This window comes from Podarcis tiliguerta (genome assembly GCF_965153285.1).
Source record: "Podarcis tiliguerta genome assembly, chromosome: 1".
Classification (NCBI taxonomy): domain Eukaryota; kingdom Metazoa; phylum Chordata; class Lepidosauria; order Squamata; family Lacertidae; genus Podarcis; species Podarcis tiliguerta.
Window position 1 is genome coordinate 119,411,220 of NC_139534.1, and position 21,522 is coordinate 119,432,741.

The following is a 21,522-nucleotide window of genomic DNA, read 5'->3' on the forward strand; positions in this document are numbered from 1 at the left end:
CCCTTATTGCATTCAAATTCAGTGCAGGGCAGGCTATGTCCAACAAGCAGCCCAATGCAACAAGCAGACGCCATAAAAGACCCACAAACTGTAGCAGCCTGAGCTGGATTCAGGCTCTTGTCTCCAATTCCATGGGTAGGCAAACTAAGGCCCAGGGGCCGGATTCGGCCCAATTGTCTTCTCAATCCGGCCTGCGGACAGTCCGGGAATCAGCGTGTTTTTACATGAGTAGAATGTGTGCTTTTATTTAAAATGCATCTCTGGGTTATTTGTGGGGCATAGGAATTTGTTAATTTCCCCCCAAAAAACATAGTCGGGCCCACCACAAGGTCTGAGGGACCGGTCCCCTGCTGAAAAAGTTTGCTGACCCCTGGACTGTGCTCTGCTTTCAAGGAAGACCTTTGCTGCTTAGTACTGTATTTGCTTTTCTGCTATACTGTACGTGCATTGGCCAGCGGCAACCTTGAAGATAAGTGCTAGCCAATCTAAGCACACAACCAAATGCACCACGCAGCAACCCAGAGATACAAAACGCTTGGGTAAAAGCTTCGCTTTCTGGAGCCCAAAGGCAAAATGTAATTTAATAGCCTCGTGGAAACCAATTATACTGCCCTTTTAAGATAACCACTTATCAATTGCTTTCCATAAGGTGTTTGGGGAGATAGTTAGGAGCAATCTGTACCAGGGAATAAGCAGACACTGGAGCAGGCAAAGTGCTTAATCTGCTTCCATGTTATCACGGGGGGGGGGGGGTGATGAACTCCTAATTCAGCTCAATCAGCAGAGCAAAGACTTGGCAGAAGAATTCTGTTACCTGGAGCTTATTTCTCAATTGTTTGCTAGTACAAGGTGCAAATAAATGCATCAGAATTCATCCGCGTGACCAAGAGGAGCCTCATACAATGTTGAGATGAAAGAAGTTGCTAAGCATTTATAAGTCGCTTTGGGTCACTTTTTTTTTTAGAAAAGCAACTAATGAGTAATCATACTAATAGTATCGGTGCCAAGTCTCTCGCACAGCAAAGCTGGACGCTCAGAGGGCTGGGCGTGAAACCCCCCCCCCCCATCATTCAGTTTGTACAAACTTCATACACACACACACACTCACACACTGCATACACTACGCTTCTGTTATAAATTCATAGAAAATCAACCATACATTGGATTTGCACTGTTCCACTTTTACTTTACTCCATGAAGGAAGGACTACAAAATGGGGAAGGTTTGATACAGGCCAGCCATAATCCCTTGAACATCCCAGCACATCCACAGGAGCCCTGCCCAGTTGCTATGCCAACCCTGATGGTCCTAGACAGAAGACAATCAAGATCACAAAGAACTTCCATATGGGAGTGGATTCAGCATGGACTGGAACAAAGGACAATGATCAGATCTTCCCTCAGGGGGCAGGAATCTGCGACTACCTTTTGTCTTCTGAAAATGACTCATGGGGAGGGGGAGAAGGGAACCAGCCAGGTGACAGGACACTCAGGTTGCCACTACAACTCCTCCCTCAACCCCTCCTTTCTGTAATGTATGCATGTTGTTTCTGGGGGTGGGCTTGACCTACAGGATGGGAATTTCAAAGGTTTTTATAAGGTCTTGCACACCATTTTTCTGTGTCTTTTCTCTCTCCTGCAAGTGAGGGGAACACCCTGTTGCAACAGTTCAATAAAGGCCAAGCCTACAGGCTGCTGTTTTGCTCCAAGTTATCCTGGTTGGTGTCTTTACTTTTTGTCCAAGGGAGCCCTCGGATTTTTCCGGTAACACCACAAAATGGTACCTCATGATGCCATAGGGTTGCCAACTCTTAAGAGAGAGAAAACTGGTGCAAAAAGCAAGAGATGTGGACCATTTTAATGGGGGTGGAACCAAACATTCTGCAGGTGAAAATAACTGGGTTCTTTGGGGTTTTGGCTGCAGGGTGGGGAGAATGCTACAAATTTTCATTTTGGGGGGTGGGAGGGAATGTTCTCTCTTTTAGGGTATTTTTTTAATATCACATTTTAAAATACTACTGCGAAACTCCTAGACCCAAAATTCAAAGGAAGGAGGTGGTCTTATAGATGAACATGAGATTTAAACTTGCTTCCCTGAGCATTTGACTGCAGAAAATCTGAGTCTCAGGAGCCAAAGCTTAGGACTTGACAACCCGAACTCTGTACAGTGGTACCTCGCAAGACAAATGCCTCGCAAGACGAAAAACTCGCAAGACGAAAGAGTTTTTTGTTTTTTGAGTTGCTTTGCAAGACGAATTTCCCTATGGGCTTGCTTCGCAAGACAAAAACGTCTTGCGCCTTTTTCTTAAAACCGTCAATGCATTCCTATGGGAAACCGTCAAAGCATTTCCTATGGGAAACTGTGCTTCGCAAGATGAAAAATTCACAAGACAGAAAAACTCGCAGAACGAATTAATTTTGTCTTGCGAGGCACCACTGTATGTCTATATGTCAGGGGGTCAGCAAGGTTTACCTCGCCTGGGCCGGTTCACTCCAGTGGAGATCCCCCCATGGGCTGGATTATGAGTGCCCACACCTGCAATTTTTGGCATCTGCATCTGCGCAGACGCGATTTTCAGCGCTGCGGAAGCAAGGCGCTGTGCCGGTTTAGCTCAGCGCGCAGGGACTCACCGAGAGGGTGGCTCAGTTTGGGGGCGGCTCGTGGGCCGGTTAAACGACCCCCATGGGCCGCTTGTGGCCCATGGGCCTTAGGTTGCCGACCCCTGGTCTATGTCTTTGCGTGCCTGCATGTGCACTATCTACCTTCTTTGAAGCGCTAGTCCTATTGAGAGTAGACCCATTGAAATGAATGGACATGGTTAACACACCCATTAATTTCAATGCATTCACTGCAAGTTGGGCTTTGTTGAATGCCCACAACCCTACAGGGTGCTCTTCTCCTAACAACATGCTACATCTTTAAGTTTTAAAAGTGTTGAGCAACTTCTATTAAATATATATATATCATAGGGTGATACACACACACACACACACTAAATTTACTGGAACAACTTCATCACCACACAAGGCTTCCAAAGGGAAAGCCTTACTTGGGAGTAAATTGAATTCAATAGGACTTAAATCTGACTAAAAATGGTTGGGATTGTGTTGCAATTAAATTTATACAGTGGTACCTCGGGTTAAGTACTTTATTCATTCTGGAGGTCCGTTCTTAACCTGAAACTGTTCTTAACCTGAAGCACCACTTTAGCTAATGGGGCCTCCTGCTGCTACCGTGCCATCGGAGCACGGTTTCTGTTCTCATCCTGAGGTAAAGTTCTTAACCCGAGGTAATATTTCTGGGTTAGCTGAGTCTGTAATCTGAAGCGTATGTAACCCGAGGTACCACAGTATAGCTTTTGGATAGATAAAAACTTTGTATCTATATATTACCTCCATGTCGGTATCTGATCCAGATTCACTGCTGTACTCAACAGTACACTTTTGCTGTGAAAGACAACAGCTGGTGAATACAAGGGGATTTCATTTAATATTCTTAAAACACCTCAGTCCTGCTGCCCGCAACCTTAGCTTCCAAAAACCTCCCACAGCCAAGCACATTAAGTCTTCCTCAAGTTTCCCATTCAACACCTGAAAACTATTCACTTTGCCCAGATATAAACAAACAGGCAGAGTAGTTTGCCATTTGGGGCAATATGGAGTCACCCTTGTTGCACTCTTCCTACCCATGCATGATGCAATACCGAAATACCGGTGGACAACAAAAGAGGTTTAAAGATGCTCTCAAAGACAAGTCTTTAAAAAAAATGTAGTATAAGCACTGATAACTGGGGGGAAGCTGGCTTGTAAGTGTTCCAGTTGTAAAACAGCCTTTACCAAAGGTGTCATGGGCTTTGAAGACACTCAAACTCAGGATGAAAGGAAGAAATGTGCTAAGAGGAAGGCAAGCTTGGCAAACCCTCACCATGATCAACTCCCACCTGGAAACCAATGTCCCCACTGTGAAAGGACGTGTGGATCCAAAATTGGCCTCCAGTGTCACTTAGACTCACTGTTAAGACTGTGTTCATGGAAGACAATCTTACTCGGCCTACAAGTGGTCGCCAAAGATGATGATGCAATTATTCTTCAGGAAAATTTAAGAAACACAAGGAAGCTGCCTTATACCATCGGCCCATCTAACTCAGTTCTGCCCACACAGATTGGCAGTGCCTCTCCCAGATTTCAGATGAGTTGCAGACCTACTATGATGGCTACCAGCAGCTGGGAATCACAGGTGGGCCAAGTGCAGTTAATGCTCCTGTCAGCTCAGAGACTTCTCGCAGGCAACTCGCTCCTTCCCGCTATTTTCATGGGTGGAAAGAAGCATGTGTGTGCCAGCAATGGCCATCAAAGTGCCACACCACGGACACTGGCACGAATGAATTTTAGCGCAACATGGTGGTATTTCAAACAAAAAGCCTGCATTCCATAATGCGACAGGCAATGCGGTGTAAAAGGAATGTAATAAATGGGGACTATGACTAGGAAAACTAACACAATAATCCTCACGTCTGAACACAGCCTATGGGTTTGTACACCCTCCTGTTTACATCCAGGCCTTGCCTGCTGCTGTTTTGTGGAGAGGTGTATGCAACCCGTATCCTACACCTATCTTGTCATTTTTAAAAATGGAATACCGTGTTTTGACGTGTTTTCCCCCAAACCACCTTCAATCCAAACTGAGAAAGAGTTTGCACTTTAAACCAGTAATGTGTGCACAGGCTAGGATTTGCGAGACAAGGGTTCAAATCCCAGCTTGGCCATGAGACTCGCTGGGTGACCCCCCTGGGCCAGGCCACTGTCTCTCAGCCCAACCCACCTAAGGGGGATAAAATGGGAAGTGGGGGGTCGGAACCATATAAGTCGCTTGGAGCTCCTTGGAGGAAGGTGGAAAACTGGTGTAGAAATAAATACCGTATTTTTTGCTCTATAAGACGCACCAGACCATAAGACTCACATGGTTTTTGGAGGAGGAAAACAAGAAAAAATATATTCTGAATCTCAGAAGCCAGAACAGCAAGAGGGATCGCTGCGCAGTGAAAGCAGCAATCCCTCTTGCTGTTCTGGCTTCTGTGATAGCTGTGCAGCCTGCATTCGCTCCATAAGACGCACACACATTTCCCCTTACTTTCTAGGAGGGAAAAAGTGAGTCTTATAGAGCAAAAAATACGGTAAATGGATCATGCACAGGCAACAGCAGATTTTTAAACTTTGGCAAGGAGTAAGAGGGATGTATAACATCAGATCTAGGCCTGGTGAGAGGATTTCATGTTACCTCAAGCAGCTCTTGGGGTCTTGGCTCGTCACCTGCAGCCGTTCCCACCTCACATTTCACAGGTGGCTCAAATTAAGCTGCTTCATCCCAGTCACAAGGCTCAGCAGGGTTCCCCAGTGCAATCAAAGCCATCCCTAGGCCAGGTGAGGCCACTCCTTGCAAAGTTGTGTGTTTCCAAATCGGCATTTTAGAGTGAAAATCTTACCATGTACTTCTGAGCTAATCGCTCTATATCATCAGGTTTCCCCCCTGGATTCAGAAGATCACATGAATCTACTACAGAAGAAGGGGAAAGTGTTTGGTTAGGGGGGCGGAATCAGCTCTTAAACCAGTGAGCGGCTGCGTTTGGCCTCCCTTCTTTTTCTCAATCTCCTGACACGAATTTAAGCAAATGTGGGCCTGAAAGGTTTGTCTTAGAAACATTTCCAGCTGTTTCTATAAGTGGATCTGTTTTTACATGTTTCTTGCTTTATGGTCCTGATATATTTGTTTTAGAACTCTATAGTTTATTGTTGTAACTGACCCTGGGACCTTGATGGTAAAGGGCCATCAAGTTTTTAAAAAGAAAATAGATTTAAGGATCACTGCTCTTTGACACAGAGGCTGAACTGAACACACAGAAGGTAAAATTCACACAAACTATTTTTATTTTTATTTTTTTACTGTGGAGCAGCACACAGAGCAAAATGTGAGCTCTATCTTATTTGTTGTGCCAATGTGCCATGTGAAGCCGGCTTTCCAAAATGCATCCTTTTCCATTTGGTTCTATACAAACTGGTAATGCTATCAAAAGACTCCACCCCCAAAAAAGTTACCATGAGCTATTTTTTTAAGGATTCTTTCTCCATCTGTTTAATACTGCCGAGAAGAAGAAGAAAAATAGAGTTACTGTCCGATCCTAGGCCTATGCCCATCAAATTCCATATGAGATACTCCAAATGCAAAGGATTACAGCTTTATAACCCAAATAGCCACACGTTACTTCCAACAAGCTGTTGACCTTATGGGGACTAAGGTTTAGCTCAAGTGAATTAGGACAGCTGCAAAATCAGAACAGGTATTGATACCAGTTCCCTCCATCCCCGTACCTGCCATAAAATTCCCACTTTGGTATATTTTTCTCCTCTTCCTCCTTCTCCGCTTCTTTTCTTCCACAGATGTCATCCTGTCTCCAGCAGCCTTCTGTGGTCTCACCAGTCACCACCCATAATTATAACCTTAATTACTTGCACCTGACCTCGAAATTTCTATAGGTAGGGGTGGTGTTGCATTGTGGTAGCTGAACTGCATGTTGGGATTTGTAGTTAAAGGCCAAAAAAAAAGATCAGGGAAGAAAAGGGGGGAAAGTGGGCTTGGAGAAAGGTGGGGTTTAGCTTTTATTTCAGTTCTGAGTTGGAAAAATAATATTTAAAAACTAAGCATTTTTCTCTGCCATTTTGGATTTCTTAAAACAATTTGGTGATGTAGGTGGGACGGCTCGTGTCAGGAGCAAGCCAGCGGTAAATCACACTGTGCAAGTAGAGTTAACTCTTTATCAGCAAAAGCACCATTTGTCAGACCTAATGAGCATGGCAACTCCTCCTTAATAGATCTTGCCCCCATAATGCAGTTGTTGAGACTGAAGTTCCCCAGCTCTCCAGGGTTTCTTCCAAGCAATTGGAGACTGTGTGTGTGCATCATCTCCTCCACCCTTTTCATGCCTCTTCTGGTTCTGGGAAACAACCAGGGAGGGGAGCTTTTTGCAACAGGAAGGGAGACACCCATTGCTCTTCAGCAGCCTGACTTATCTTTGCCTCTTGACTTATCTTGCCTCCCCCCCCCCCGCTGCTTCAACTTCTGCCTCTGATTCTAGACTTCTCTCTGCCATAGACTCTTCCCAGCACACTAAGCCCTGTTGCTCTTCAGCATCCCTCTTATGAAAGGAGGAATCACTTGTTTCTTGCCCTTTGTGACGCAAAAAAGGCTTTCAGGTCCTCCTCACCAAATAAGCAAGAGCCCTTGAAAGACATTTGTTATGTACTGAGTTAAATAGGATCCAAAATGCAGAAGTCTGATTGGTCCTAGAACAATAGGATCCAAAATGCAGCAGTCTGATTGGTCCTAGAACAATGCAGGAGTATGATTGGTCTGCAGGAGCCACCCAATCCAGCTCCAGATGGAAGTGAATCCACAACCTGATTGGCCTACAGGAGAATTCCAGAATTAGCTAATCACGTGCAGCCCATTGTGTAAATAATGTATATAAAGCAGATACTTTGGGGGGACTTTCATTCCTCCTCACCACTATGAGCTGAATCAAGAGCATGAAATCCAGTCTCAACTCCAAGTATATTTCAACACTGAAGCCAGGTTGACCATGGTGCCATATCACCATTCCAGTCGTCAAATTTTGCACATGGCCACTTTTTCGCTTTGATTGTTTTGTCAGCTCAAAACACACCTATGGCACCATTGGAGGGGAACAGAGAACAGAGGGGAATGAAAGAACTGAGGAAGGCTTCAAATGACTACAAAGAAGTGGCAGAAGGAAGAAAAACAGGCAGGGAGAAACGGATAAAAACCGCTGAGAATGATCTGTGGAAATCGGGGAAGGAGAAAGTTGATAAGCTGATCCTCCTAGGTGTGGTAGGGAGAGAAACTGGAGGAAGAGGCGTGGGGTGCTGCCTGCCACTGCAGTTTGAAGCACGTGACCCTCTCCTAGGTTGTGTGGGGGTTGTTGACCCATTGTCTTCTGGACGCCTGCATGCCACCCTGGGGACAAAATGCCTCCTTTGAATCCCTGCATCATGTCAAAGTAACATTAACATTGGAGGACATAGATCTGTTCAACTCATCCACACTCTCATTGGTCCTGAGATTTCTAGTCACAGGGTCTAGAGAGGCTTTTCTTTCGTCCTGCATTTTCCCAGGAAAACCCACTGTTTACTGCTGAATTGGAACAAATGTCAATTCACAGAAAACCTGATCGGCATTCAGTAGTAAACGGTGGGTGTTCGGGGGGGGACACACAAAGGTCTCTCAGACCCTTGACTAGAACTCACAGAACAAAAGAAATTGTGGACGAGTCTTTAGTTTAAGAGGGGACAAACAAAAAAACAACAACCCTTGAGTGACAGCTTTCTTCTTTCCCAACGTATGTTTTATTTCACTGGTGCCATTTTAAGACATGCATATTTGAGAAACTGCGAAAATCCATCTATACCCAGCAGAGAGAGAGAGAGCGAGCAGAAAAGTACCCAAGTTAGCCAGGTGATTCATTTCAGCATCACTGCAGAATTGGAAGGAAACATTAGTGAGACATTCCCAGCCACACAATCTCCACAAAACTAAAGCATTAAACTATGTGGGACTTGGGTGCTTCCTCATAGTAAGATTGCAGGTGCACAGAGCTAGAACAGGGCAACAGAAACAATGAACGCAGGAATATGCTTTTACCCAAGTCGGGCTATTGGTCTGTCTGGCTCAATACTCTACACCATGGGTAGGCAAACTAAGGTGCGTGGGCTGGATCTGGCCCAATTGCCTTCTAAATCCGGCCCACAGATGGTCCGGGAATCACCGTGTTTTTACATGAGTAGAATGTGTGCTTTTATTTCAAATGCATCTCTGGGTTATTTGTGGGGCATAGGAATCCATTCATTATTTTTTTTCCAAAATATAATCCGGCCCCCCACAAGGTCTGAGGGACAGTGGACCGGCCCCCTGCTGAAAAAGTTTGCTGACCCCTGGTCTACACCTATCAGCACCAGCTCTCTAGGATTTCAGGTGTGATCCTTTCCCCCATCCCTACATTGATATGCTGAGGACAGAACCTAGGACCTTTTGCATAAATCACCATGTCTAAGCTGCCAGGGAGTGTCCAAGGGTATGGTCTGAAGGTCCACCTCTTTGTTGAAGCCAAGCGTGTTTGGGTCAGTGTGTGGATGGATGACCACTTTTGGAACCTGTTACATCCTGCCTTGGGTTCCATGATGGGAAGAGGGTGAGTTATGCATGCGTGTGAAAGTAAATAGATAAATAAAATAGAGCACCTTCCGTATGAGCAGTGCTTTTTTCCGGGGGGGATGCAGGGGGGAGCATACCCCTAAACGTTTTGTGAATCTTTGTACTTTTGTCCATTTGCTGTATTTATTTCCCCCGATTTGAACTATAAAATGGTGGTTTTCTTGAGTCAAAATGAGAGTACCCCTAAACATTTTTTTTTGGGGGGGGGGGAGCACTGCATATGAGGATTAAGCTAAATCAGCTAAGGGCTTAGAAAACGGATGGCAGAGGAACATGTTAAACATAGTGTGGAGAAGCAGAGCATTTTCTGCCTCGCAGTACCAGAACCTTGGTCACCCAATGAAACTAATCAGTGGTAGATGTTATATGTCAGATTCTTCATGTGCTTATGCCCTTCAGTCGGAAAGCATTTAGACCTAATCAAAAACACTTCCCCTTTTCCGCCCTGCAGTACTCTATCTGTCTCTTTCCGTTTTTTTGCTTGCCACCCAAGCCAGAGAGTTCCTGGGCTGAATGGACCGGCAGAAGCAGAAACCCATTGGGTTCCACCACAAGGTGCTCCCATGTCTTCTCCTAGGTCTCTCTGCAAGGCAATGGTGGCTGGACCCCATTCAGACTGGAAGCCAACAGTAGAAGGAGCCAGAGTCAACAATAGGCAGACCCAATGGCAGCTATGGCCAACAAACTCTAGTTTTGTGCCCATCCTGCTACCTACTGAGTTCTACATGGGCAGCATGTTACTAAGGAGGAAGAAGCCAACACCTAGGGCCACCCTTCTGGGCTTGGTTGCAAGAATGCAGACCAGTGGGCTGAGGGCAGACAGAGGTTGATAGGACAGTGGCACTCCGCCTGATGCACCAGCCTCCACTGGTATGGTATGCAAGGAGGACAACAGAGAAGAGGTAGTGCCCAGACAGAGAATTTGCTTCTGCCACTGCCCTGCCCACAGTTCCTATTTGTTACACGTCGCAGCGAACAAGAGCCCATTCTGCTACCTCAAGTCTGGGGGGTGCGCAGTTTCTTTTGCCGTAGCGTCTCCCCAACCCGCTCTAGAATCGGGATGTCCTTTGACTTCCTGACAACTGTTTCGTCAAGCATAACAATGTCGCCATCCAGAGGTTGCGGCAAAGGAGCCACAGGTGAAGTTGGCGAGAGTCCCACAGCTTCCGAAGGCTCCACATCCATGAGCGAGGCGAGGTCAGGCACCAGCCCCTGAACTTCCACCTCCGAGTCTTTCGGAAGCTCAGCACCCCTTGGAATTATTCCGGGCAGGTTGGTCGCCGTCCCTGTAGAGAGACTTCTGTTTGCTCTTTGGGCATCGATGCTGGGTTCCATATCAATGTCGTCGTGCCTTCTTGTTGATGGAGGAATCCACCTTGCAGGCATTGGGAAAGGTTCTGATGCTTCCCTTCCCGATCCAATCAAGTGCATTGTAGGAGTGTGCGCTGCTTGGGGCCTTCTGTCGCTAGGAAGGTTCGCATTGAAGTCAGGGTGAATTGAGAGCTCTTCCCAGAATCTGCCACCGGAATCTGGAGGCTAGCACAATGACAAAACACTGTACCATCATACAAATACAAGATGTGCTCATTTACCCAAGTGGAATGAGAGAGAGAGAGAGAGAGAGAGAGAGAGAGAGAATGTGTACATACATTATGTGTCTGCATAGGTAAAGGTAAAGGGACCCGGAGCATTAGGTCCAGTCGTGGACGACTCTGGGGTTGCGGCGCTCATCTCGCTTTATTGGCCGAGGGAGGCGGCGTACAGCTTCCGGCTTCATGTGGCCAGCATGGCTAAGCCGCTTCTGGCAAACCAGAGCAGCGCACGGAAACGCCGTTTACCTTCCCGCCAGAGTGGTACCTATTTATCTACTTGCACTTTGACGTGCTTTCGAACTGCTAGGTTGGCAGAAGCAGGGACCGAGCTATGGGAGCTTACCCCGTCGCGGATATTTGAACCGCCGACCTTCTGATCAGCAAGTCCTAGGCTCTATGGTTTAACCCACAGCGCCACCCGCGTCCATAGAGGACATCTAAAGCATTTGGGTATGCAAGTTTCCACATGTTTTATGATGTGCAGCTAGGGATGGATGGAACAGTTCAGTGCTAAAGCATAGGGCTTGCATGTAGAATGGACAGTTTCTCACCCGCTTAACTGTTGCCAAGGACTCTAATCAATGATATATTTTATTATAAGGTCCTTGGGGCAGAAACCTCTTTTTCTGCATAAAGCACCAAGCTGCAGATGGCCAGGACTCAGCCCAGGGCCGCTTGCATGCAAAGCCTGCACTGCAACCAGCAAGTTGCAACTCTTTCCCACTTTTAAGGGGATTAGATAAGGCTCCGTCCATAGGAGCACACTACCTCCAGGATCAGACCGCCAGCAATGCCTCTGAATACTAGTTACTGGAGACAGCAGCAGGAGACTGCTACTTCCCTTGCATGTTGCTTGGGATGCTGGACTAGGCAGGCTTTTAGACAGAGTGGTAGGGCTGCTGTTATGTTCTTTTGGGGAATGGTGTTTTCACGGAATCGTAGAGTTGGAAGGGACCACAAGGGTCATCCAGTCCAGCCCCCAGCAATGCAGGAATCTTTTGTTCCATGTGTGACTCGAACCCACAACCATCAGATTATGAGTTCTCATGCTCTACCAGCTGCGCTATCTGTAAGGGGGAAAGTGGGGAAACACTCTTCTCTAACGCATTTTAAAAATACATTCTTGTTATGATGAACGTGAAGGCCGGCTACTCTGCCAGGGGGGTTCTCAGAGTCACCCTCCCTGAAGCTGAAAATGGATGTCCTGCAGTTTAAGTCTCCCAAGCTTAAATGGCCAGCTCAGCTCTTCATACACTCACGAGATTTGCAGCTGCACCACCGAGACCTGAACAACTTCTTAAGGAAGCTGCTTGCCTGCCCTAATTCACCCTGCAGCCCTGGTGAGAGATGAAACTGGGGAGTGTCTCTTTTCAAAGTCGCAGAGCGTCATTCAATTCAGGGAACATCCAGGGATTAGCCCAGGATGTGTTTCTGTGCTAAGAACTGAGCCCTCCACCTCATTCATTCATTCATATGCTTCTAACTTCACTTTCAACCAAACGCCTCCAAGGCAGCCATACAAGACATACAAATTATGCCATACAAAAATGTGTGTGTATATATATTTATATTCCTATAAATATTATTATATTTATATTCCTATAAATATTAATTACAAGCAACATGAATCCTCGCACAGTGAATTTCACAACTGATCAGAGATGTGAACTTGCATTCTCTGCAGCCGCTACATCACACTTTGCTAGGTCTGTATTCTATGACCATCAGGCTATAATGGGTGTGTTTTGTGGGAGATATAGAGAGAGCAACACAGCTGCCTGCAATTAAGGACTTTTCATGGAGTGGGGGCGTGCAATAGCTATGGATGCAGGGAGAGGACTATCAGGTGGTCAGGTGACAAAGAGGACACAGGGCTCCTGACAGTAAGAGCTGTTCGACAGTGGAATTTGCTGCCAAGGAGTGTGGTGGAGTCTCCTTCTTTGGAGGTCTTTAAGCAGAGGCTTGACAACCATATGTCAGGAGTGCTCTGATGGTGTTTCCTGCTTGGCAGGGGGTTGGACTCGATGGCCCTTGTGGTCTCTTCCAACTCTATGATTCTATGATTCTCCTTCACTTTTAATAGTTGTATAGAAGGCAGGATTTTCCACTTCTTCTACCACCCAACTATTAAAGGAGAAACAGCCCTTGTTCCACCTGACCAACCTTGGTCACAATAAGCCCCCCCATTTCAAATTTTGCTATTGCGCCACCGTGCCTTCCTATGTCTTCCCAGATCTTGTACCCCCCCTCTTCCCTCAAACAAGAGAGCACATTCAGGGCACCTTGTGACGAAAAGCTGCACTTCTCTTCCTCAGCTTCATGGAACCTGTCGTGCAAATCATACTGAACGCTCCCTTGGTGCAGTTTCTTCTCTTCCGCTGTACATCTGCCATGGACTGGAGGGGAAACACTTGTTTATTGCATGGTTGCAGCTGTGCAAAGAGACGAAGTTACCTTTTTTCTCCTTGTGCAGCAGAACATTCTCCTGCCCTCCTTGTTTACATGCCCCTCTAAATCTGTCATGGGGTTTTCACAGTGCAGGGCCCACGATGGGGTGAGCTCACATTGCTCGGTCCCTGCTCCTGCCAACCTAGCAGCTCGAAAGCACGTCAAAGTGCAAGTAGATAAATAGGTACCCCTCCAGCGGGAAGGCAAACGGCATTTCCGTGCGCTGCTCTGGTTCGCCAAGAAGCGGCTTAGTCATGCTGGCCACATGACCCGGAAGCTTTACCTTTATATCTTGCATATACGACCAAAAAGCATGTGGACAAGGGTGGACTTTGGTAATATGGCACCCTGCGCACAAGGACAACATTTGGTGCTACTCCCCCACCCCTACCCCGTCATGAGGAAGACCTCAAATAGCTCACTTGGCTAACTGCCACGTGAAACCAAACAAGCAGAGAGCTTCTTTTCAGTTCTTTATTAGCAGTAAATAGAAATGCATGGAGACCATGGAATGTGAGCTATTGCTCAGAGTGCCCGCTGCTCCCCCTGGCAGCTTCTTCCTATCTCTCAGACCCCTCCTGCTGTCTGCAGTGGCCGCGAAGGGAATCCCCCGTCTCTGTTTGGCTTTCTGTTCAGATAGATAGATATATAAAGGTAAAGGGACTCCTGACCATTAGGTCCAGTCGTGGCTGACTCTGCGGTTGCGGCGCTCATCTCGCTTTATTGGCCGAGGGAGCTGGTGTACAGCTTCTGGGTCATGTGGCCAGCATGACTAAGCCGCTTCTGGCGAACCAGAGCAGCGCACGGAAACGCCGTTTGCCTTCCCGCTTTGACGTGCTTTTCAACTGCTAGGTTGGCAGGAGCAGGGACCGAGCAACAGGAGTTCACCCCATCATGGGGATTCGAACCTTCTGATCTTCTGACCTTCTGATCGGCAAGTCCTAGGCTCTGTGGTTTAACCCACAGCGCCACCCGCTGGGAAACAACAACTGGGAAACACTTGCCTGCGAGCGCTCCGATTGGAGAACAGCCTTTACCAAAGGTGTCGTGGGCTTTGGAGATACTCGAACTCAGGATGCAAGGGAGAAATGTGCTAGGAGGAAGGCATGCTTGGCAAATCTACACTGTGATCAGCTCCTGCCTGGAAACCAATGTCCCCACCGTGGAAGGACGTGTGGATCAGGAATAGGCCTCCACAGTCACTTACGGACTCATTGTTAAAACCGTGTTTATGGAAGACATTGGCTCCAAGTACGTTTTCAAGCACAGTTCAAGTGTTGGTGTTGACCTTTAAAGCCCTAAAAGGCCTCGGACCAGTATACCTGAAGGAGCATCTCCACCCCCATCGTTCTGCCCACACACTGAGGTCCAGCTCCGAGGGCCTTCTGGTGGTTCCCCTCACTGCGAGAAGCAAAGCTACAGGGAACCAGGCAGCGGGCCTTTTCGGTAGTGGCGCCTGCCCTGTGGAACGCCCTCCCATCAGATGTCAAAGAGATAAACAACTACCTGACATTTAGAAGACATCTGAAGGCAGCTCTATTCAGGGAAGTTTTTAATGTGTGACATTTTAATGTATTTTTAATCTTTGTTGGAAGCCGCCCAGAGTGGCTGGGGAAGCCCAGCCAGATGGGCGGGGTACAATTATTATTATTATTATTATTATTTGGCTACGAGTGATCGCCTAAGAAAGAAGAATGAAGAAAAAAGGACCTGGTTCTAGGGGAAGGAAGGAAGGAAGGAAGGGAGGGAGGGAGGCATACTCTTCCAGAGACATCATGTCACCTGGCTGCTGTGCTGTTTCTAACCTGGCTCCTTGCTCCTGGCACGTGGCTCCTGGCTCTGTCCAGGGCTAGTGCACCTGCTATCTTGCTCCTGTTCTTCACTATCCATTACTTTCCAGCTCTTTTGTTCTTCTGGACTCTGTCCCATCTCCCACCACCACGAACCTGGGTCCATACTCCCTTCATCGACCTGACTGAAAGCTTCCTGAGGTGGGGGCAGGGTGTCCTCCACTCCTCCTCCTCACCTGCCCAGTCCCTGACACACATCCCATTCTTATTTTCACAGTCATTCTTTTTTAAAAAAATAAATAAACTGTGCCCCCCTCCATTTGGCGCCCTGTACAGGGGAACTGCACACACCTCCCTAAATCCAGCACTGATTATGGATAGCACATTGTCCAAAGTATTGACTTAAACCATTAGGATACAAATTGCCTTTAGGATACAAATGGCCTTTCCAGACCAGGTAAGTGTTGGTTGGTTTTCCGACCGCAGAACATTTTGCTGAATACCACCCAATATTTGTGAGCCGTGATCTAAGCACAACTCTTTCCAAACTGTTCATTATTCCAAAAGGGAATCTCCCTTTTTTAGGCAACTGTCAAAACTGCAGGAGCCCTGTCCTCTGTTTCACCTGTGGTCAACGTGCCCCTAAGTTCAGAAAACGGTAGTGTTGACATCCGCAAATGACGATACTTGGTTCAGAGTTTTATATAACAAAGCTGCAAAAAAAAAAAAAAAGTACAAACCTACTTGATGAGTCAGATCCCCTGTTTTTTCTAGGAGTCCATCTGTGGGCATATAGATTATATCCTGTTTCGGAAATAATTACATTATAAATAGAAGAACTTCTTAGAATAGAAAAGCAGCTGCCTAAGTCTGATTCTCCCACAGCTAAACCTCTCTGAAATGCGGCAATAATGAATGTGAATTGCTTGAAATAGCTTTTGTAAAAACTTAGTTATAGTACTGTACTGGCCTGAATATAAGCCTCATCCCCCCCCCCCCCCAATTCTGACCATGAGAAGTTAAAGTGCGGCTTAAACCCGCAACCTTACAAAAAGTGGCTTTTATGATATCGCTGCTGAAACAGACATACGGTAAAACGGAACAGGTGTGAGTGCCTGCAAAATTTTAAGGGAGCGGCTAATATTCGGGTATTGTATTTTTTCCTCCCCACCCCCTTTGAATTTTAAAGTTGCGGTTGCGGCTTACATTCGGGCCAATACGGTACTTGCCTGACTGAAGAAATTTAACATGTGAAGTGGGAAGATACAAAGACAACACAAGGGTGACAGAAGAGGGATTTTCAGCAGGTGTCACCTGCTGGTAAACCGGCTGAAATCCCCTCTGTTGAGGTGCAGGAGTCTACAGAGAAGAGGCACAATTGCCTGGAAATGCCGCAGTCATTACCTTAAGGTTGGTGTCAGAAGCTGGTCTTGTCCCAGACTCCACTGTGCATTTCTGCTTTTGGGGAAAAAGAACATAGAGGCAATATTGTAAATGGCCACAAATGGGCAACAAACTTCTCTAAAGTTGAAGAAATTCAAAATACATAGGATGATTTTTTAAAAAATGAATTTTAGTTGGATAGAATGGCCAAGTGAAAAGAATGCTGGCTCTTTTGTTTCAGACAAGAATGGAGTTTGAAACTAGCCTTTTTGTATACCAATAGCTTAGTAACATTTACCACCTTGTAACCAAGCAACATGTCACTGCCTGTGCAACTTTTTCTGACTGCCGCATAGAAAAACATATTAATCTGACCTTTGAAGAGTTTTGTAAGTAAACTATTTTATGACTTACCAAACGTGATCTATTTGTGTGCTTGCTAGGGTAGTGAGATATATTGGAGTTCACTGGGAAAGGCACATTTAAAAAGTTTTCCAGCATATATTTCCATGCTTTTCTTTGCTGTCTTTTTTGTGCTGTTAAATTTTTGTTGGGGTTCTCTTACCCAAATGCATTTGGCCAAAACCTAGGCCTCGGCTTCCAGGATTCCAGTGAATTGTTATAAGGATAAAATAGTGCATCCATGGATGCTACCCTACACTCTTTGGGGAAAAGCTGGGATGAATTTTTTATAAATAAATATTTCCCACTTTAATTTCACCAGGAGGCTATGTTAATCTGAACATATTTGAGAAGGATGAGAATGGTGATGATAGGAGAAGAAAAGGAAGGAGAATTTATTTTATAAATATTAGAAAACAACATAGTCTTCTGTGATATGGAACATATACACCAGCGTTTCCCAAACTTGAATATCCAGCTGTTTTGGACTATGATTCCTATCATCCCTGACCACTGGATGGGAGTTGTGGTCCAAAAACATCTGGAGACCCAATTTTGGGAAACATTGCTATAGACAAAAGATAACCCCATAGAGTTAAATAAGGAATTTACCATGAATCTATGCCTTAGTCCCTCCATGTTGTCTGGAGATTTGGCAACATCCATCAGAGCAGAAGTCTAAAACAAAGGTTTAATAGAGAGCTTTGCTGAAAAGGACCACTTTTACCATGTTCCTAAATATAAACAATTTCACTGAGTGAAATTCATCTTTGTAACTAGCAAACTGCTTCATGGCTTAACCTCTTGGTACCCAGTTCTGCTCTTTTTGCCTCCTGGGGAGGAAGCCAAACTCATGAAAGGTGTTGTTGTTTTTTAATGCTGATGACCTCAGCCCATTGTGACACAATGCACAGCTCCAAAATAAATCGCCTCTCCACAGCTAATCATGTTTTCTTAGAGCAAAACCAAATATACCGTACTTTTCCGTGTATAACACTAGGTTTTCTTAGTTTAAAATTATGTGAAAATCTGTGGGTCATCATATACAGTGGTACCTCAGGTTACATACGCTTCAGGTTACAGACTCTACTAACCCAGAAATAGTGCTTCAGGTTAAGAACTTTGCTTCAGGATGAGAACAGAAATCGTGCTTCAGTGGCGCGGCAGCAGCAGGAGGCCCCATTAGCTAAAGTGGTGCTTCAGGTTAAGAACAAACCTCCGGAACGAATTAAGTACTTAACCTGAGGTACCACTGTACACAGATAGTGAATGGTGGGGATTTATTAAATTGGAGTCCCTAAAAATAAGGGGCGTCTTATATATGGGGACATGTTATACCTGGAAAAATACAGTAGTTTGTTAAGGGTGCTGACCTCACAGACCTATAATTCCCAGCAGCCTTAATAAAATACAGTCAAATCTCGTTCTACGTCCACCTCCGCTTGCATCTGCTTCAGCGAACGTCCACGGCAAACCTGGAAGTACCAGAACGGGTTACTTCTGGGTTCGCCACTCACGCATGTGCAGAAGCGCTAAATCGTGCTGTGTGTGTGCAGACGCGGCACTTCAATGTGCGTCGTTTTTGGGTTGCGGCGGGGCCTCCGGAACGGATCCCTGGATCCCCGCTGTAACCCGAGATTCCAATGTACTGTTCTCAGGATTCCTCATTACATAACCTTGACACAACTATTGTTGTGCACCAACCCAATCTCCAAGTGAAAGAATGTCCCTATTTTCTAAGGAGTTTTGGAGGGTAGTTATCCTTTCCTAGGAGAAACAGGAGCGCTTCCAAAAGCTAGGGTGGGAAGTATATAGCTTATGTGGCTGACCACACACTTTGCAGAAGACTCAGGCAGTAATGAGAAGGGCATTCACCTGCAGGCTGTCAGGGCGAACAGTGCTAGCCTTCCTCTGTTACCAGTACTGTGATTCTGACATCTACTGATGTTAGTGTCAACATTAGGATCTGCATCTCCAAACCAGGAAACAATTACATCTACAAACCTACCTTTGGGTCATTTTTAATTCTGTTAGCCACCAAGTGCTAGCATTTTGCCTTTGCGAAGAAGGCACCTCTCTCACCAAGGCAATCTGTTCCATGCCATGCTCACAACTATGGTAACAGAACTGTGGCACGTGCTACACTATGACATCACCATTGGCATGGAAAGCTTATCTACATAAGCATATCCCAGAAAACCACTCAGCCACCTGCCTGTATTTTCACCCTCTTCTCCTGGGCTGAGTGAGCATGCATTAATTGCAGAAGTGTGCCTGTGTGAGTGTCTCTCTCACTCAGTGACTGGGAGAGATACACTGCTATGCCAGCAGAACAGCCAATGTATCCTTTGCATGCTCCGCACAGGAGAAGTGTTGATATGGAAGAGATATTCCAAGTCTCCTGAGGGGGCAAGAAGCATTCGCTTCCTGCATTGCCCTTGCTCAGCGTTCTAAGGCTCTTTTGTCAAGGAAGCTGCTTAGGTGTTGGAATCAGAGCGGCTAATGGTCCTGGCCTGGGACTTAATGGCGCCATGTTGTCTGGCATCCTCTGACTGCTGCACAGGAGATGCTGCCTCATTCTCTGAGCTACAGCAGCTTGAGGTCCTTGCACAGTGCTTGGGGAGGCCGCTAGGAAGCCATGCTCAAGCCCTTGTACATTGCCATTCTAATACAGTGGTGCCTTGCAAGACGAAAAGAATCCGTTCCGTGAGTCTCTTCGTCTAGCGGTTTTTTCGTCTTGCGAAGCAACCCCGTTAGCGGATTAGCGGCTATTAAAGGCTCAAGGGATTAGCGGATTAGCTGCTAAAAGGCTATTAGCAGCTTAGTGCCTTAGAAAAAGGGGGTGGGGAGCGAAAAAAAATCGCAGCAACTCGCAAGACATTTTTGTCTTGCGAAGCAAGCCCATAGGAAATTCGTTTTGCGAAGCACCTCCAAAACGGAAAACCCTTTCGTCTAGCGGGTTTTCCGTCTTGCGAGGCATTCCTCTTGCGGGGCACCACTGTATTACTACTGCTGCTGCTTTGTTGATTTTTGTTACTGGATGGTTTGTGGTTGTACTTTTGATTTGTAATAAGCAGTGCTTTTTCGGGGGGGGGGGGGTACGCATACCCCTAAACATTTTGTGAATCTAAGTTTGGCCTCATTTAGGGGCAGTATATCACTATGAGTAGGAAAAGGAGTACCCCTAAACATTTTAAGAAAAAAAAGCACTGGTAATAAGTGTGTGTTTTGTTTTTAATTGCTTTATTTTTGCATCCCACCTGAACTGCATCCCAACTGAAGAGTTGGAAGGGACCACAAGTCATCTAGTCCAAACCCCTGCAATGCAGGAATCTTAACTGAAGAATCCCTGAGATGGCCATCCAACCTCTGCTTAAAAACCTCTAATGAAGGAGAATCCACCACATTCAGATGGAATCTGCTGCACTGTTGGAACAGCTCTTACCATCAAAAAGTTTCCCCCTAACCTTTAGCTGGAATCTCCTTTCTTGTAATTCAAGGTATAGATCCTACCCTCTGGAGCAGAACTGGCACCATTTGGTAAAAAGTGAGCTGTAAGTATTCATCATCATATCATCCTATTTGTTATTCAGTCTTGTTATGTAGAACATAAGTTTTCCTGGACCACTTGGTGTCATTTGATACCAACCAAGGTAACCTTCTGAATTGCTCGTTTGGGTTTGGCATTGCTTTATGGTGGGGTTCTGCTCACTCCTGGACAGTTGTTCTCAGAAGAATTGTGCTGGGGGACTTTTGCTCTGCCCCATCTACATGAAACCACTGGAAGAAGTCATAATTAGGGTAGGGTTACAGTCTCATCTCTGTGCTGTTCTATGTCTCTCTTCCATTTTCTGATCCCAGGGAGGCTGTACTGTAAAGTTCTAAACTGGTACTTGGGAGTTGTTTGGGGGATGGGTAAGGGGGAAATTCCCAGGAAAAATCTTTTAGTATGCAGGTGCTGTGGGTTGGGATACCATATGCTACAGAAAGTGGTTTACAACTGGCCTTTGATAGGGTGACAGACCGTTATCACCCGAAAGACCAGCTATGCAGTTTGGGAATTTTCTTGAGAGCTCACGCAGAGAAAAGGCTCAGGTGGTGGGGTTAGCCATGACTGTTTTACCAACTGCAGCCCTATTTAGAGAGATCAGACCTAGCCACAGTAATCCATGTTCTAGGCACATCCAAGATTGATGACTGTAATGTCATCTCCATGGGACTGTACTTGAAGACAGCCTGTAAATTCAGCTGCTTCAGAATATAGCCACCAGGGTCTTGATGGAGACAAGGTGGCAAGACTCCTGAACACTGGTTGCTGGTGTATTTTCAATCCCAACTTAAAAGTACTGGTTTTAACCTTCAAAGCAAGTCACCTGTCACTTGGTGGATCAATACTTCATAAATCGATACATCTGTTGAAGCAGTTCAGTTGGTATTAAATAGTACTCCCAGCTACACCCCACCAGGCACTCAACTGGTAACATATGACACCAGAGGTGTAGAGATGGACAAAGGAACCATCAGGTGCTTGTGTGCGCGCTCTTAGATCCTGGTTCTCACCAACAAGGTGAGGACAATTTAAGTACTGGAACTCTTAGTATGACTGTTACCAAGCTTTAGCAATC

At 46.0% G+C, this 21,522-nt stretch overlaps 1 protein-coding gene across 9 annotated transcripts; it reads right to left on the reverse strand.

Moving 5' to 3' along the window:
• Positions 1–8,387: 8,387 nt before the first annotated feature.
• Positions 8,388–19,033, reverse strand: LOC310677188 (uncharacterized protein). Of its 9 annotated transcripts, none has more exons than XR_014510971.1 (7): positions 18,906–19,032; positions 17,510–17,575; positions 16,517–16,570; positions 15,853–15,916; positions 13,157–13,270; positions 10,278–10,818; positions 8,388–8,545 (listed from the first exon to the last, which is right to left on the reverse strand). XR_014510971.1 is itself a non-coding variant. In XM_083439730.1 (7 exons), the coding sequence occupies exons 2-6, from the start codon at positions 17,561–17,563 to the stop codon at positions 10,279–10,281; spliced, it is 816 nt and encodes a 271-aa protein (XP_083295856.1). In that variant the 5' UTR covers positions 17,564–17,575; positions 18,906–19,033; the 3' UTR covers positions 8,388–8,545; position 10,278. The 9 variants fall into 9 exon arrangements, 8 of the variants coding, with proteins under 8 accessions (XP_083295856.1, XP_083295855.1, XP_083295854.1 ...); XM_083439730.1 differs by having other exon boundaries at positions 10,278–10,811; positions 16,517–16,567; positions 18,906–19,033; XM_083439729.1 differs by having other exon boundaries at positions 10,278–10,811; positions 18,906–19,033.
• Positions 19,034–21,522: the final 2,489 nt, after the last annotated feature.